The sequence below is a fragment of the Narcine bancroftii genome, chromosome 1, assembly GCF_036971445.1.
Source record: "Narcine bancroftii isolate sNarBan1 chromosome 1, sNarBan1.hap1, whole genome shotgun sequence".
NCBI classification, from domain to species: Eukaryota; Metazoa; Chordata; class Chondrichthyes; order Torpediniformes; family Narcinidae; genus Narcine; species Narcine bancroftii.
This window is the reverse complement of record NC_091469.1, coordinates 442,693,703-442,709,109: the sequence shown is the minus strand read 5'-3', so window position 1 is coordinate 442,709,109 and position 15,407 is coordinate 442,693,703. Positions and strand designations below refer to the sequence as shown.

Sequence of the window (15,407 nt, the reverse complement as noted above, 5' to 3'; positions counted from 1 at the left end):
GCTTTTTGGAGGCTTTCTGGTCTAATGGCAATAAAATTAGCATGACGCTTAAAAGCACAAATATGCCAAAAGGCAGAATTAGTGTACTGCAAATAATATCTCAATATTTTTCAATCAACTTTTAATCGTAATATTATAAATACTTATTACTTCATTTCCTTGATCCTTTTTATCTTGAACTCAGAAGATAATGCCTCATCAGAAATTATTTGCAGACAGTGTTCTCCTTTCTAAGATAAATCGGTTCCATGTATAATCCATTGACCTGAATATTCTTAAATTTACAACATTTTTGAAAAAGGGGGCATTGTTTTCAGTGTCTTTCTATTTCTTTAATGAACACAGATTTTCTTTGTTCAATTATCTTTTTAAATTAAATTACTACTTTTGTCCATAAAATATATTCAGTCAACTATAACTGCTTTTTAAAGTACAATGTTATATTTGACCAGCAGCATTTATCTACTTATCCCCAAAGGCTATTACAGAAAAATCTCCATTATCTGGAATTCAAGCAACCGGCAAAACAATCGCAGAAAACAAATAGGTAAAAATTATGTAAGTTTAAAATTGGCGCACCTCGCCGTTAGTTTGCCAATCATGCAACAGACGATCTCAAGCGATCAGAAAAGTCACCGTAGGTGCTGGATACAGAATCTTTAACCAAACAGTTTTATTTCTCACTCTCTCTGTATAGCCAATACTTTATTTTCTTTTCAAAATACCTGCATTTTCCTACATTTTATTTGTCCCTTGTTGTCACCAGTTCAGTCGGTCGAGGTTTATTTTGTAAAGTGCACCAATTTCTGCTCAAGGTCAAATGCTCCTCCATCCATTTAACATTTCCTTACCAGATTTTCACTGAAATTATCAAATTCCCGTATCCACAGAGACAAAGAAATCTAATTTTCCACATCATGACAAAACAAAATTATTTAAATGAGAAACTTTTAATACCTGTAGGTTCAGTTCATTTTTGATATTAATTCTAATCTTTTTCTTATTTGCTCTGATTTCTCTCAGCTTTTATTTTCTATGCTGCTCAACATACCCTTATCAATTGTTCTCTGGTGCTTGCACTTTCTTTAGTTTTGTTACCCTTTCGTTGATTAATTTCTGACTTGACTTCTTTAAAGCACAGTTGAGCCTCTTTCCCCCTGCTGTCTCCTTTTTCTCTAGGTCTTAATTTATTTCCTTTTGCTCTTTAAATCAACACTCATCACCCACCTGCTCCTTGTTACACAGAATCTAGAGATTTGAGCTTTCACAGTGTTAACATTCAGGGGAAAGCATTCATATGGTGTTCTTTCAACTGGCCACATTCCCAAGTGTAACAACTGAAGACAGACCTGCAAAATGTGAGTCTTTGAGCCTGGTGCCAGTTCATGACCATCCTGCTGTGAGGTAAGTGTGTGAAGCTGACTCTCGCAAGCTTTATTTTGGGCCTTTGTCTTCCACTAGAGAGCCCAATCTGCCTTAAACAGCTGATTCTCAATGTTGAAAGCAATGGTGGAATTAGAATACTGCAAGTTCCAGTTCTTTCAACAAAGGATGTTAAAAAAGATAAAGTATCTTATGTTATCTTATTCAGCTCATCAAGTCAACCATATCTTCAGAGTTGGGATAATAAGAGTTCCATGCTGCTTGAATCTCCACTCAAAACATTTCTTGTCTCCTCTCGCCTTCACATTGAAATTAGCCTTTGTTTAGATCAAATAAAAAGTGGGTATATAATCGAGCAGCAATTACAAGACTAGCAATCCAAAGGTCATGAGTTCAAACCTCACCATGTGAAATTGTAAAGGTGAATTTAATAAATCTGGAACCAGCAACACCAAAGAAGATTTACCATTAAACCTGTCAAAACCCAAAGGGTTTACTAATGTTCTTTAGGGTAGTGAACAGAGACGTGGTTGGTCTGGCCTAAATGTGAACCCATGGTTTACACTCAATATCCTCAGGGAAGCTACGATAAGCAATAAGAGATTGCTTTGCAAGTGTCACCCACATTGGTAAAACAAATATTTTATCTAAAAAAAAGTCAGGAACAAATCAATACAGCCAGAAGCACCCTCCTCCACCTTTATGCCCAACTCATGTAATTACATTGCTAATTCCAAGCACTGTTTGAACAAAAGGCATCTTATGGGCCAAAAAAAGGAGTAAAATAAACCTTTATCTTATGTTTTGTTTCAATACGATTCATCAAGTGCTGAAACCCATCTACAAGTCAAAATGTTCACTTTATGATTGCCAAGATATTTTTCTCAGTAAATGTTGGCAATTTTCCAATAAAAATTAGGAAGGAGAGTATTCTAATTAAAGCTGAAGGCAGTTAATTGGAGAGCTGTGTTGGAAGAGAAACCATACCACTTCACAGACATCTACCGACCAAGCAGGCTCATCAATAGCAATTCAGAACTGCAGCAATATTTTATTGGCAAACTGAATGAAAATTTGCTGAACTTGCCTCATTTGCAAATAGAGTAATGCCTACTTGTATCCACATGGTACTAATGGAACTTTGCCGATATTTTAAATTGCACATTGTGGTCATATATACATAAATGTAATGCACGTGCATAAACACCACAAAAAATAAACTCTGATTTGAAACATGATTTTTAATTTGTGAGCTTTTTTTAAAAAAAAATCAAACCCTGAATGAAGGAAAAGTCATATTTTGTTTTGTTACTTTCATAAATATCATGAAGTTAGTGTATGAGATAAAACATCCTTTAAAGAAAGGCCTGTTGAAAACGTCGCAATTAACCATAAACAAGACTTGTAGCAATTGGAAATACTTCAGGAAAAATTTGCAATCTTTGTGCATGAAATAAGAAATAAAAAAAAATGCAATGGTGCACAAAGGTACAATGTGTGCTGATCAGCTAGTTTATTGTCCATATCAACAAGATTTCCATGGCAACCACCAGTCAAAGCTGGCAACTCTGGTCATCACCATGGTTATTCATCAGTTTAACCAATCAGAAGCACTGCTGGTAACATACACCTAATGAACCTGTATGAACAACATGTTCCTCTGGCTTTAATGATATTATTTTGTAATTAAATGCATTTTGTATCCAATTTATTTTTCTTGTCATTCAGTAGGTTCTTTTAGGCAGCATTACCGTTCCACAACAAATGCAATTATAAGCTCACAACTACAGTATATTCCTATTTTTGCATCAAAGTAATCAAGCCGCTTCAAGTTGGTACTGTTGGAGAAGACTAAAGAATTGAGCAGCTGTAGCACAACAAAAAGAAACTGAAATGCTCGTGCATATCTGAAGCACCTTTGGTGTTCATAATTTGAGTAAGATTCTAGCTTTCTGACGAGTTCAAAGGCATCCTTCAGTCTGCACCTCTCTAAAACACTTATAAGTCTTAAAAATACTATGAAAAACTCAAATTAAAAATAAATCCATCTTAAAATTTGATTGCAAAGAAAATCAAATCCATCAGAATTTTGTACATTCACTGAAGATCTTCTGTAATGACTGTCCAAGGACCACCTTCAAGGTTCTGAAAGCAGTTTCAGGCAGTGGAAGGAGGCAAATTATGTACAGTATGACTCAAATACCTCTCATGTACCCTGGATACTCCGAATAATGTTACAATTGAGTCAAAGGCAGTAAAATATTCACAAGGAATGGACACGGCAAGTTCATTGTTGAACAAGTTGAATTTACTCACAGAACAATAAAACAAGACTCTCAGCAAAATTCACGGTGGCATGGTTAGCACAACGCTATTACAGTACCAGCGACCCGGCCATGTCTGAAAGGAGTTTGCACATTCTCCCCGTGTCCACATCAGTTTCCTCTGGGTTCTCTGATTTCCTCCCACCCTCCAAAGAGTAGGAGGGTTGTAGGCTCATTGGAGTATTTGGCCGGCACAGGCTCCTGAGCCAGAAGGGCCTGTTATTGTGCTATATCTAAATTATTTTTGATTTAAAAATGAGTAAACAGATAGATATTTATTCATTTTCATTTTAAAGACTTCAAAGGTTCATTACAACTTTTATCTGGAAATGCTACTCTGGGGTAGATTCAGACCCGTGCTCAGTCATCTAGGAGCTTATTATGAAAGGGAATGTGGGTCCTCTTCCCTTCATTGAATTATATTCTCCAAACATCCAATCATTGATTTTGGGTGGGGTTCAGGAGGAGGTATTGTGTAATTAACATCTCAGAAATTCATGACTACAGAAAAAAAAAGCAAAAACTGAGGGAGCAAAACATTATTGATAATTTTGCCAAGATGTAATCAGGTGTTGAGTTACAGGGAAAGGTTGTGCAGACTGGGGCTTTTTTTTCTGGAGCGTAGAAGATTGAGAGGGGACTTGATAGAGGTGTTTAAGATTTTAAAAGGGACAGACCAGAGTAAATGTGGATAGGCTTTTTCAATTAAGAAAGGGAGAGTTTCAAACTAGAGGACATGGTTTAAGATTGAAGGGGGAAAATTATAAGGGGAACATGAGGGGAAATTTCTTTATGCAGAGGGTGGTGGGGATGTGGAATGAGCTTCCGGCAGACGTGGTCGAGGCGGGATCATTGGTTACATTTAAGGAAAGACTGGATCGTTACATGGATAGGAGGGGACTAGAGGGGTATGGACCGGGTGCTGGTCAGTGGGACTAGGAGGGTGGGGATTTGCTATGGCATGGACTAGTAGGGCCGAACTGGCCTGTTCTGTGCAGTAAGTGGTTATATGGTTATATGAATGTAACCAAGCTTTTATTCTCTTTCTTGTTCATATTAATTTATGGGAACTACGTACATTGCACTAACAGTTCATTGTCCTTTGCCACTGCAGAGATTAGGCTACAAAAGCTTTAATGTGCTCCCAGCATCTCACTTGAGTACTTCAATCACTTGTCTTATGAAAATAATGGGCAAGTACAGGTGTTCTGGTAATGTTTTTAAATGTCTAATGCAGCTTTTTTTGGATGCAATTAATTTCAATCCCCCTGAGCTTGCGTTGCTCCATGCTTTCCTGAAAATTCATCATAATGGCAAAATAACAGCATAATCATTTCTCAAGTTTATACCTTCATGTCTTCCAGCAAATCCAACTGGGAGACTCACAGTAATGATTCCGAACTAAAGTAGGAAGACGGTATCATGCTTCCTCTACTGGGATTTAACTGCTAATACTGTGACTTAATGAAGATCCGACCACTAAAACCTGTGATTTTAATTGCGAAACGAAGACTTACTTCAGCACATTATGTGGGTGCATGCATAGAAGCTGTCACATTCAATTGGTATATAAAGAGTCCCTGGGTAAAACACTGGCTCTAATCAGAATCTAGTGGTTTTAAATACTCTGTCTTTGGAAGCCATCTTAAGAATTTTTTTGAAGGATTAAAGAAAACACATTTCTCTGAATAAATAGGCAAACAGTACACAGGAGAACTGCTGTTCAGATATTTAGAGTCTTAGCAAACAGGTCTATGTATGTTTTGTAAAGATTGTGAGAATTTTTAAGATAAATGTTTAATTGAATCCTTTCAAAGCAATAATTTTCCCTGTGGTCCACTGCTTTCCTCTGTTCCAATAAATGACAAAAGTACAATCAGGAAATGTCCCACAATAAACACAAGTTAGTCATTCAGAAATTCCACAAAGAAAAGGTCAAGTCTTGTGAAGCAATGGATTTATCAAATATATGCAATGCTCTCCACATGAATCCTTGAGAATTAATCTAAATCCACTCACCATTTCTAACAAAAGGCAATACAAAGCCAAAGGAGTCAAAAATAAATATTTAAGAAATAAAATTTGAATATTTGCTTTGTTGATTGCAAAGCACATTACACAATTGTGACAATGAATTTCAGCAATTTTAAGTTTGATATTTGTTACATTATGTTTTCTTACACAGACATAAAATATATTAATATACACCAAATCATAATGAAGAGTGAAACCACAGAGAATGCTAGATTCAAAAAATTCTGAGTTTTATTGCATTAATTCTAAGTTACTGAGATCAATATTTGTTGGTGCTTATCGTATAAAGCTGGGCATATTATTGTTAAAATAAATAATTTAGTAAATATTAATTTGCTTCCTAATTTGTTTCATAATTTCAAATTTCTCTGATATCATGGTAGTGCAATAAACAATAGCATTTCCAAGTATATTTCTCCTCACACTCAATGGTTTAAGGGCACTGCAAATCTTCAGTAAGTACATGAAGTAGAAATAAATATTTTCTGAAAAAGCAATATCCTATATTTCAATGTTAAATACAAAGTGCCTTTACCTGAACATGTCTCCAAGACCTTTCAACATCCCTTTCTTTGCTTTATTCTTCTCTTTGTCCTTTTCCTTCTCTTTGTCCTTGTCTTTCTTCTTTTCTCTCTCTTTTCCAGTTTTTTCCTTCTTTCTATCTTCCTTGGTTCTTGAACCATTGACATGTTTCTCTGTTGTGCCTGATATTTGTCCACTGGCCAGTGAAGGTTGGTCACTTGCTGTTGAAACAGACTCTCTACCCGATCTAGAACTCTCCTCAGTGTCTTCTTCCACTGTGAGTAAAATATTTATAATAGTACAAAGTATTAAAACTCAAATTGAGACCAACTTAGGACAACAATGTTAATTACCAAGTTCATTTGAAAAAGTCAAGATTTTTAAGTAAGATCAATCAGATTACTAGCTTCAGAGGCCACTAATGAAGCTGCTGAAGTGGTTCTGGCAGGGTAAATGACATCAACAATGTCCCAGAATGCTCTTTTTTTTTCTGAGCAGAACATTCAGTAGGGTGTCATTACACCCAGCAATGGGAAGTCTCTCTCACATTCCCACCCATATGATGACAACTAATTCAGCAAGGAGACCAGTAATGAAACTTTACTGTAATTTGTCATACTCTCCGCCATGTGCAATCAGGAATGGTCTCAAGGTCTTGCGTAAATTCTAGGTTGATGTACTTGTGCAGCACTGAATGGGTTGGCACTTCAAACTAGACATAAAATGAAAATATATCTATTGGTCTGGGGAGATCAAAGTACCTGAAGTACCAAATAAATAGTATCATATTTCTAGCATCTTTACCCGCATTTATTCCTTCCCTCTAACAGCACAAACACCTTCTACTCATTGGAACAAAGCAGCAAATGCTACATACACCAAGCATGTTAGCAGCATCTGCAGAGGGAAAATAGAGTCAACATTTCATTAACGACATTTCATCAGAATGGATGAAACATCTGAATCTCCCATTAACACAAATTATAATTCAGTTTGCTTTTTCTATTGAAGCTGCCTTGCATGCAAAGTATCTTGATCAATGTTCTGTTTTATTTCAGGTTTCCAGCATTTTGCATCTGGATTGTTGGCAGATGGATTTACTTATTGAAATACAATGAAGCTGCAAGATTTTGTTTTCTTTCTTTACCTGCCATTTTAACATACAATTCTTAACAGTCTGTATTACAACCCATGGTCTTCCACCATCCACTAAGTAGTCATCCAAACACTATTCCTGAGAAATCAATATTTTACTTAATCTAGAAAATGCAAATATGTGTTATTCCAGGCTCAAAAGAGCTTACTTTATATGCATGAATAACGATGGATCCTGAAGCAATTTTTTTCTCGGCTGACACCAGACAAAAAAGCTTGCTGGGAAACTAGTAGCAAATTAGACTGGATTCACTGGTGCATTGCACTCACCAGAACCATGAGAGAATCCTGACAATTTTATTGCAATGATTCAGTTGGGTGTGCAAGCAAAAGGCGTCAGAGGCCTTTTTAGACAAGGATGCATGTGCATGATGAAGCTAGGCTGAAGGCAACCATAAAACAAGGACTTTCTAGGCCTTCATAAGGGGAAGGAACCCAATACCACCAATGTCATCAACTTGATTTTCTTAAAGGAATGAGTGATGTGGAGAGACAGTGAAATCAAAGGGAAAATTCTCCTGAAATTGATTTTGGTGATTAAAATCAGAGATGCAGACAAGGCCAAAATTGGAAGGTGCACTTTAATTTGGATAAATGTAAAGATGATTTAATGTGGAAAGTTATGAAACCATCAGCAGTTAATATAACTGCTGCAGCAGGTGGGAACCCTACAAGACAAACACAGAATAACGAGTAACTTGAACACAGTCATCAACTGCTAGAACAGACCAGACCACCTGCAAAAGCAGCAAATTCAAAGTCACTGAACCATTAAAAAGGGAATTTGATTAATTTCAGCTTGAGCAAGGAGAAGACAGTATTATCTTTGGATAAGCTAAAAAAAAATTATGCAAGATTTTGAAAGCTACTTGACTAATGGGAACTAGCTTGATGGGCTGAATGGTCTAATTTTTTTGTTATTGTACCTTTATTCAGGGGCCATTCATTGGTCACTTGAAATATTCTTAATACTCTCTTTGCTCACCACCAATTTATCCAAAATATTCCTCAGCATCCAGTGGCTTAATTTTAATAGACTTGTGTGGCTTCTTTTCATGAGATTTAAAACCTTTGTCCTTGTCTTCAAATCTTTCAAAGCCTTTTCCCCACAGTATCTTCCTTCCTCTTTCATGCCTCCAATGCCAAACCCTGACCATTACCTCCCCCATTCTAATTTTCCAATGGAATTCATCATTTCTCCAGGTCCAGTTTTGAGCAACTCTTTGTAATGTTATTGCCATCTTCCTGGCTTCCAATCTCTAGAGATTCCAGTCTCAAGTTCTCAGCATAAAACCCTGATTCTCCACCTTCTTTTTGTCCTTCAAAAACCAAGAAACCCATTCCATTTGGCAATTCTCAGAATCTCCTGACATCAGCTTTCAATTAATATTTTATGCAGGGCCCATTAAAAAAATAAACAGAAAGCTCTTTGATAAATGGAGGTGAAAGGTTACAATATCTCCATGTTATCAAAAATTACATAAGGTCAAGCTGAGAATTTCAGACAACATATTCTACATCAAGAAGAACATGGAATACAGAAAAGTGCAGGTTACATGTGATGCTGGAAGAACTCAGTAGATCTTATTGCATCTATGGGAGTTAAAGATATATTACCCACCTTTAAGGTCTGAGGACCCTCTCAAAGTATGAGGTATGGTTCATGTCGAAGCGTTTATATCTTTACCTCCTATGGACACTGTGAAACCTGCTAAGTTCCTTCGGCATTTCAGTGTTTTTACTACAATCATTAGATCTCCAGACTTTCGTGTTTCAGTGCTTGCACAAGATAATCTTCCCTCTATTCCCTACATATTTATGCATCTATTTAGAAGCCTCTTCTGCGTATGTGTGTGTGTGTGTGTGTGTGTGTTGTGTGTGTGTGTGTGTGTACCTTATCCTTCAATTTTAATGTATGTCCTCTCGTACATGGCATTTTTATCCTAGGAAAAAGATTCCAAATGTCTACTCCGTCAATGCCTCTCATAATTTTATAAACTTCCATCAGTTCTCCCTTTAGTCTCCAATGCTCCAGAAAAAAAAACAGCCCAAATTTGTCCATAGCTCATACCCTCTCATCCAGACAACAAATGACATTGAACTTCATTACACCACTCCACATTGAAATGCAAGAAATCTTACACAATATTGTTTTTACCAGATTGTATGAACTTTGAAGCAAAGGAACATGTTCCTTTAAGGTTATGACAACAACAAAATCATAAGTTTGTGCAACTCATGAAAATGGGGGGGGGGGGGTGGGGGGGGGTGGGGGGGAATTAACATTAAATGTGTGATAAATAGGCAAATCGATCAAGATGTAATCAGGTGTTGCAGACTTTGAAGTCACAGCCCTCCTGTACTGCTAAAGCACACGTCAAAGAAATTGCTTTGAGAGGAATAAATCAAAAGGATACAAAATCCTCATTATACGAATGATCTGCACTTGTTAGGAAGAATCAAACTGTTATACTGAAGCCCTCATCAATTTATGAATATAAACTCTCACTTAAATCGCATATTTTACATGTTAAGTAATATTTGCGTCACAGTCAGTGCACTTTTTGTTTATGGAGTTGTGATTTCTGCACTTTCATTTCAACACAAATCATTTTTACTGAGGTTTTCATTTGTTTTGATACAAATGGATATACAACCAAGTAAAACATGCGGAATGTTATTTAAGCTTTAAAGCATATTCCGCAACATTTGAAAATGAGAACCTAATGATTCAGTATCTCACTAATGTTTCTCGATCCTAATGATTTGCTCTCACGTAACGCGATGAATTGTAATCTCATCTCTCTCGGGGGTCATGTACTGTATAAAAGCAAACACTTCGCTTACTTTGATATAATGATTTAGCTAGTTAATGGTGTCAATGCCCATATAAAGAATGAAACAGTGAAACACAAAAAGATTAATAGTAAGATCTGTATTCAACAGGTCAAGCCTAAAAATGGTTTGGTGTCCACTCAATATATTACATTGTGCTTGTTGTTCCTTAACCACTTCAATAGTCTCAGAATCAATGAACTTTTAGGCTTTAGTGCAGCCAACAGCCAGCTGGAAGCGTGATCTTTCAAAACCTTACCTGTGCATAAGAATTGCTCATTTAAGACATGCTTTTTTGAGCATAAACACTGCTGCTGAATTTTTAAGAATATTTTTAAGGAATTTTTAAGGAGTTCTGATATGGAACTCAATTTAGTCATTCGGATTTATTTTACTTTTACTCGAAAGACAAGTTCGACAGGACAGGATTCTTAAAGGCAAATTCTTTGCTGCCCACCCAAATATTACTGGAGAACAAGTCTTCAAAGATGGCTATTTTGCAAAACTGACAGGTGGGGGGAGGTTATTATCTTTTAATCTGCACTTGAAAAATAAAATCACTAAATCCAAGAAACTTCTTATCCCATTCTACCGATGTGTCTCAGGCTTCCATGATTCACTACTAGGTTCAAGTTACACTCTGATCGACCAATAACGATGTTAAAACTGACTCTGTCAACACAATAATGTGACAGTGCTTTCGAATCAATGTCACCGCTGACCATTTAATATGATTTTGTTACATTTTGAAAGCCATGCTGCAATCTAGAATATGCAATGACATTAAAATGGACTGCAGCCATCATGATTATTATTACAAATTGGGCCTTCAGTCTTCCACAACTGGTTCGTATGCAAAGGTCCCAGGATTAAAATGGCTATGTCAAAGAAATGAAAACTTGCATTTACTTTATCTCACACTTTTTTCCTCCATAACTTTCTGATCCCCTTTCTGCCATAAATTCATCTGGTTTTCCCTTTAAAATCTCTGTGCTATTCACTTCAAGCATTCTCTGGATAAAGAGATCTGCCCTGAATAGACACTTGGTCTTCACGTTGTTTGCTGGTTGCTAATAATGGACATAGTATGAATGTTACATCCATTTCTACCCAAGATCAGCACACAAAAGCCTCTAAACAAATAGGTTTGCACATTCAAAGTATTCCAGTAATAGCCAGCTCTACTGCTTGCCCAATTACGCACATATATTCAATGAATTTCTTCTCTCGCCTGACTTTCCAGCATGAGTTTTGAGGCTGACAACTGAAAACAGTCCCGAAGAATTCTTCACTAATTTATGTAATATAAAATGAATTGAACAAAGTACACCATTAAATCTTCAACTAAAACACATACAAAAGTTTTTTTAATAGATGGAAATAGATATGAGCATGAATTAAAGTTGTAATTAATTATATTACATACATGTTTCCATTCCTTCATCATCATCTTCTTCTTCTTCTGCTGGTTTATCATACGACTTATCAATGGCAGCCCGGAAACTTTCGTTGCAACCCCTTCCTCGGATGATGCGTGGCCGTGGGCGATGGAAAGGAATGTCACTGTTCAAAGTTACTTCAGCAACTGCTGTCTGAAGACTTTCTAATGAGCTTGATTTCTTCAGCCCTAACGAAGGCCCAACATCTCTGGTCGAAGAGCCTTGGAGGTCAAGATACAAAGTTGTTAAGCTTGCTTTGGTAATTGAGGAGCAAGTCTAGATATTTTGGTATATATCTCTAACATGCATGTCTCTGGGGTCATTCACAAATAATTCAGGTAATGTTCACTGCTTTCATTTGCAAACTTCTGTAGGTTCATTGCTCTGGAATGATGTTTTTTTATATCATTGAATGTGGCAGCTCAGTATTGCTGCATCATTACAGTTCTGATAAACACTGAACATGGGATTGGAGTTCTTGTTTAGGTTTCTTTAAAAAGTATGTTTGACATTTATTGCCCACAGTTAGAAAGTGCTGGAAAGTTTGCAAAAGTTAACCTTTGGCATTACTGATTAATATCCCTGTTCACTAGCCAACTCAACAATTAATTGTACCTCCATTAATGTCTGGCCTCAGTTAAATGCCACCATTTTTCTGAAAGTCCAAGCTAACATTATGAAGAACTCAATAACGAGAGTTTCCCAGGAGCATGAACTTTAAGTGAAAGTGTATGTTTATACATGTCACAATATTCCACAGGGACACTATTTGGATTATGAACTTATGCTCCCAGCACTGAGTAAAACCAATGATGGATAATACAAGTAAGCATGGTAATGTTGCCATTGGGTGGTCGTAATGCAGAGATGTCTGCAGTATAACAGAAAACTTTTGGATCCCTGAAAGATGGATCAACCAAGTCTTCAACTTAAAATACATCTGGACTGTTTCTGCAGCACATGATGAATGCCAGAGCAACTGAAATAGTCTTGATGGGAAAGATAACATTAGCAGGCTATGAAATTACAACCCAGTCTGTTGTTTTAATAATTTCTATACTTGGTCAACACATTTACAATAATTCTGATGTTGACATCAAACAAAATTTGTACGCCCTCTCGTCTTCACTCAAAGACTCTGCAGTTATATTTGATGCATCAATTGAAGACCCAGAGGTTAAGATTTGTATGTTAGCACATGACATTGAAAAGCCAGATTGCTATCACTAACATCAGAGTGGCTTTCATAATTGTTTTCTACTGCTTAAAAAGGGCCCATTCCATTCACCCATCTGTAGCATCTTTTGTATAGTGGGAAGAGGAAATGAAACTGAAAATCAGAAGCAAGGACCAACAGGGAAAGAAGTTGATTTCTAAGTTTGAAGAATACAAATGGATGCCTTCAATAACTTCATGATTTCAAAAGAGATATACAATATGAGATAATATCTTTTGTGTTTGGCTCTCGAAAAAAACAGAATTCATTTAGGCTTTCAGATCCCACACAATGTTTCAATGACAGTCAGAGGTGCTAAAATGTCAATTCAATGACTTCCATAATGGAAACTCTGCTTGCTACAGGGAGTATGCATGTGAGGAACCTGGAAGGAAAATATTTATTTTATGCAAAAATAAATGCTAATATAAAATGTATACATATTATTATCTATTCATGTTATGAAAAAATAAATATTTGCATTACCTTTAGGAAAGAATGGGTATCTGAGAGAGCTATCTACCTCTTCCAGAGAGACATTCTGACCAAATGATCATTGATTCTGCACTCTGTGTTATTCTGTATGAGATTACGACATTCTTCTGACCCCAGATTTCTGATTTGAAAAGGTATCTATTTCCACCTTTTGCTTCTCCTCAAATTGAACAGTTGTTTGACTCATGTCAGTCTCACCTCCAGAAAGACCTCTGCAAGTAGAGAGCCTACCCGGTACATCGTCTGCACATGTTCTCCACATCAAAGGAGTGTAGCCTCCACAGAATTTTTTATCCATTGAGTATTTTGCAAACTGAAACTTTTCTACATGATGCTGAACATTTTTTTTGCCTTTTCCCTCCCTCACAAAGTGCCATTTTTAGTTGGGTATGCAAAGGATTGAGAGAATAAGGATAAGGGGAAGTGATTTTTTTTTTTAAATAAAAAAAACAAGTGAACAAGTTTCAATCCAATCTAAACTAGGGGTAAATTGTTTCCTTGTGTCTGAGAACTGGTAAAAGTAATATTTTTAATTTACATTGACAATATAAACAGTGATAAAAAATTACCACATTTAACTGCACAAAAGATAATTAATCTCAGTCAAGAGTCAGCAGCGACCTCAGCAATCAGATCATTTTAACTTGGTGTGTATTTTAATTTATTTCCATCCTGTTGTCATGACCTTGTATGCTGAGAAGCCAATTCCCTCAGTATCATTGAGGCTAAAAAGATAGCTATGTGCCAACTTCTCTCCTTGTCCCCAAGTGCACAAAACACAAATCTGCCCCACTATCTCCTTGCTGAACATATTCCCATCAATAAATAAACCTCCATTCTAGAAAACTGACAAAGGATACAAAGGAAACTTCGCTTTCTTGCTGTCAAAAATATAAACATGAGAACTCAAGCCCTGAGATTTTAATGAGACCTAAATAGTTTGATGTTAGAAGATAGGCAACACACCAAATGCAGCAAACAAAAAGTACTGAAGGTACTCAGCAGGTCATGCAGCATTCATGGGAAGCAAAAGGCAGTCAACTTTTCAGTCTGAATTCTCCTTCAGGGGTGCCGAAAATCAGGTAGACACCCAAATAAATGTAAAGGTGTAAAGGTTCTGTTATTGTCACATCTAGAATGTAAAATACATGGAATTCTTTAACTTTTGTCTACTGTAAGGCAGAGTCACCACTTTGTCCAGCGCCCCTCACAGAAACATTCAGCTGGTGTTCCTACGCAGTCTCCCCTCCAAGTACTGACCAGGCCTGAGCCTGCTTAGCTTTAGCTTCCAAGATCAGTCAATCTCAGGCATATTTAGGCTATTAGGTAAGAAAGCTGGGGGAGGTGGAGCACAGGTTAGTTGGTGATAGGTGCATACAGTTGGGGGAGGGGGGGAGAGAAAGGAGCTGAAAGGCCATGAAAGGAGAGGGCAGAGAGAGAGATAGAAGAAGAAAGGAAGAGGCTGGGGTGTCTTTGATGTAACACAGAAATCTTATTACACAAAGGACACACCACATAAAATCTTAACCTTGCCTTGTTATTTCATTCCAGCATCACACGCGTTTTCTCAAAATAGTACATTATGTTCTCGCACCAACCGTCTTTTCAGAAAAATCTTCTTCAGCATGATGCTGAACCAAGCCATGAAAGACCCCAACAATGAAGACGCTGTTTACATCCGGTACCGCACGGATGGCAGTCTCTTCAATCTGAGGCGCCTGCAAGCTCACACCAAGACACAAGAGAAACTTGTCCGTGAACTACTCTTTGCAGACGATGCCGCTTTAGTTGCCCATTCAGAGCCAGCTCTTCAGCGCTTGACGTCCTGCTTTGCAGAAACTGCCAAAATGTTTGGCCTGGAAGTCAGCCTGAAGAAAACGGAGGTCCTCCATCAGCCAGCTCCCCACCATGACTACCAGCCCCCCCACATCTCCATCGGGCACACAAAACTCAATACGGTCAACCAGTTTACCTATCTCGGCTGCACCATTTCATCAGATGCAA

At 37.1% G+C, this 15,407-nt stretch overlaps 1 protein-coding gene across 10 annotated transcripts in view; it reads right to left on the bottom strand.

Annotated features, from left to right (window-relative positions):
- Positions 1 to 15,407, bottom strand: part of pard3aa (par-3 family cell polarity regulator alpha, a) — a 912,377-nt gene that overhangs the window by 241,438 nt on the left and 655,532 nt on the right. For all 10 annotated transcript variants that reach the window (XM_069914429.1, XM_069914431.1, XM_069914432.1 and 7 more), the window contains 2 exons: positions 11,680 to 11,913; positions 6,277 to 6,538 (listed from right to left, as the gene is read on the bottom strand). In XM_069914429.1, the coding sequence (XP_069770530.1) occupies positions 6,277 to 6,538; positions 11,680 to 11,913 (496 nt within the window). The remainder of the gene's footprint in view (positions 1 to 6,276; positions 6,539 to 11,679; positions 11,914 to 15,407) is intronic.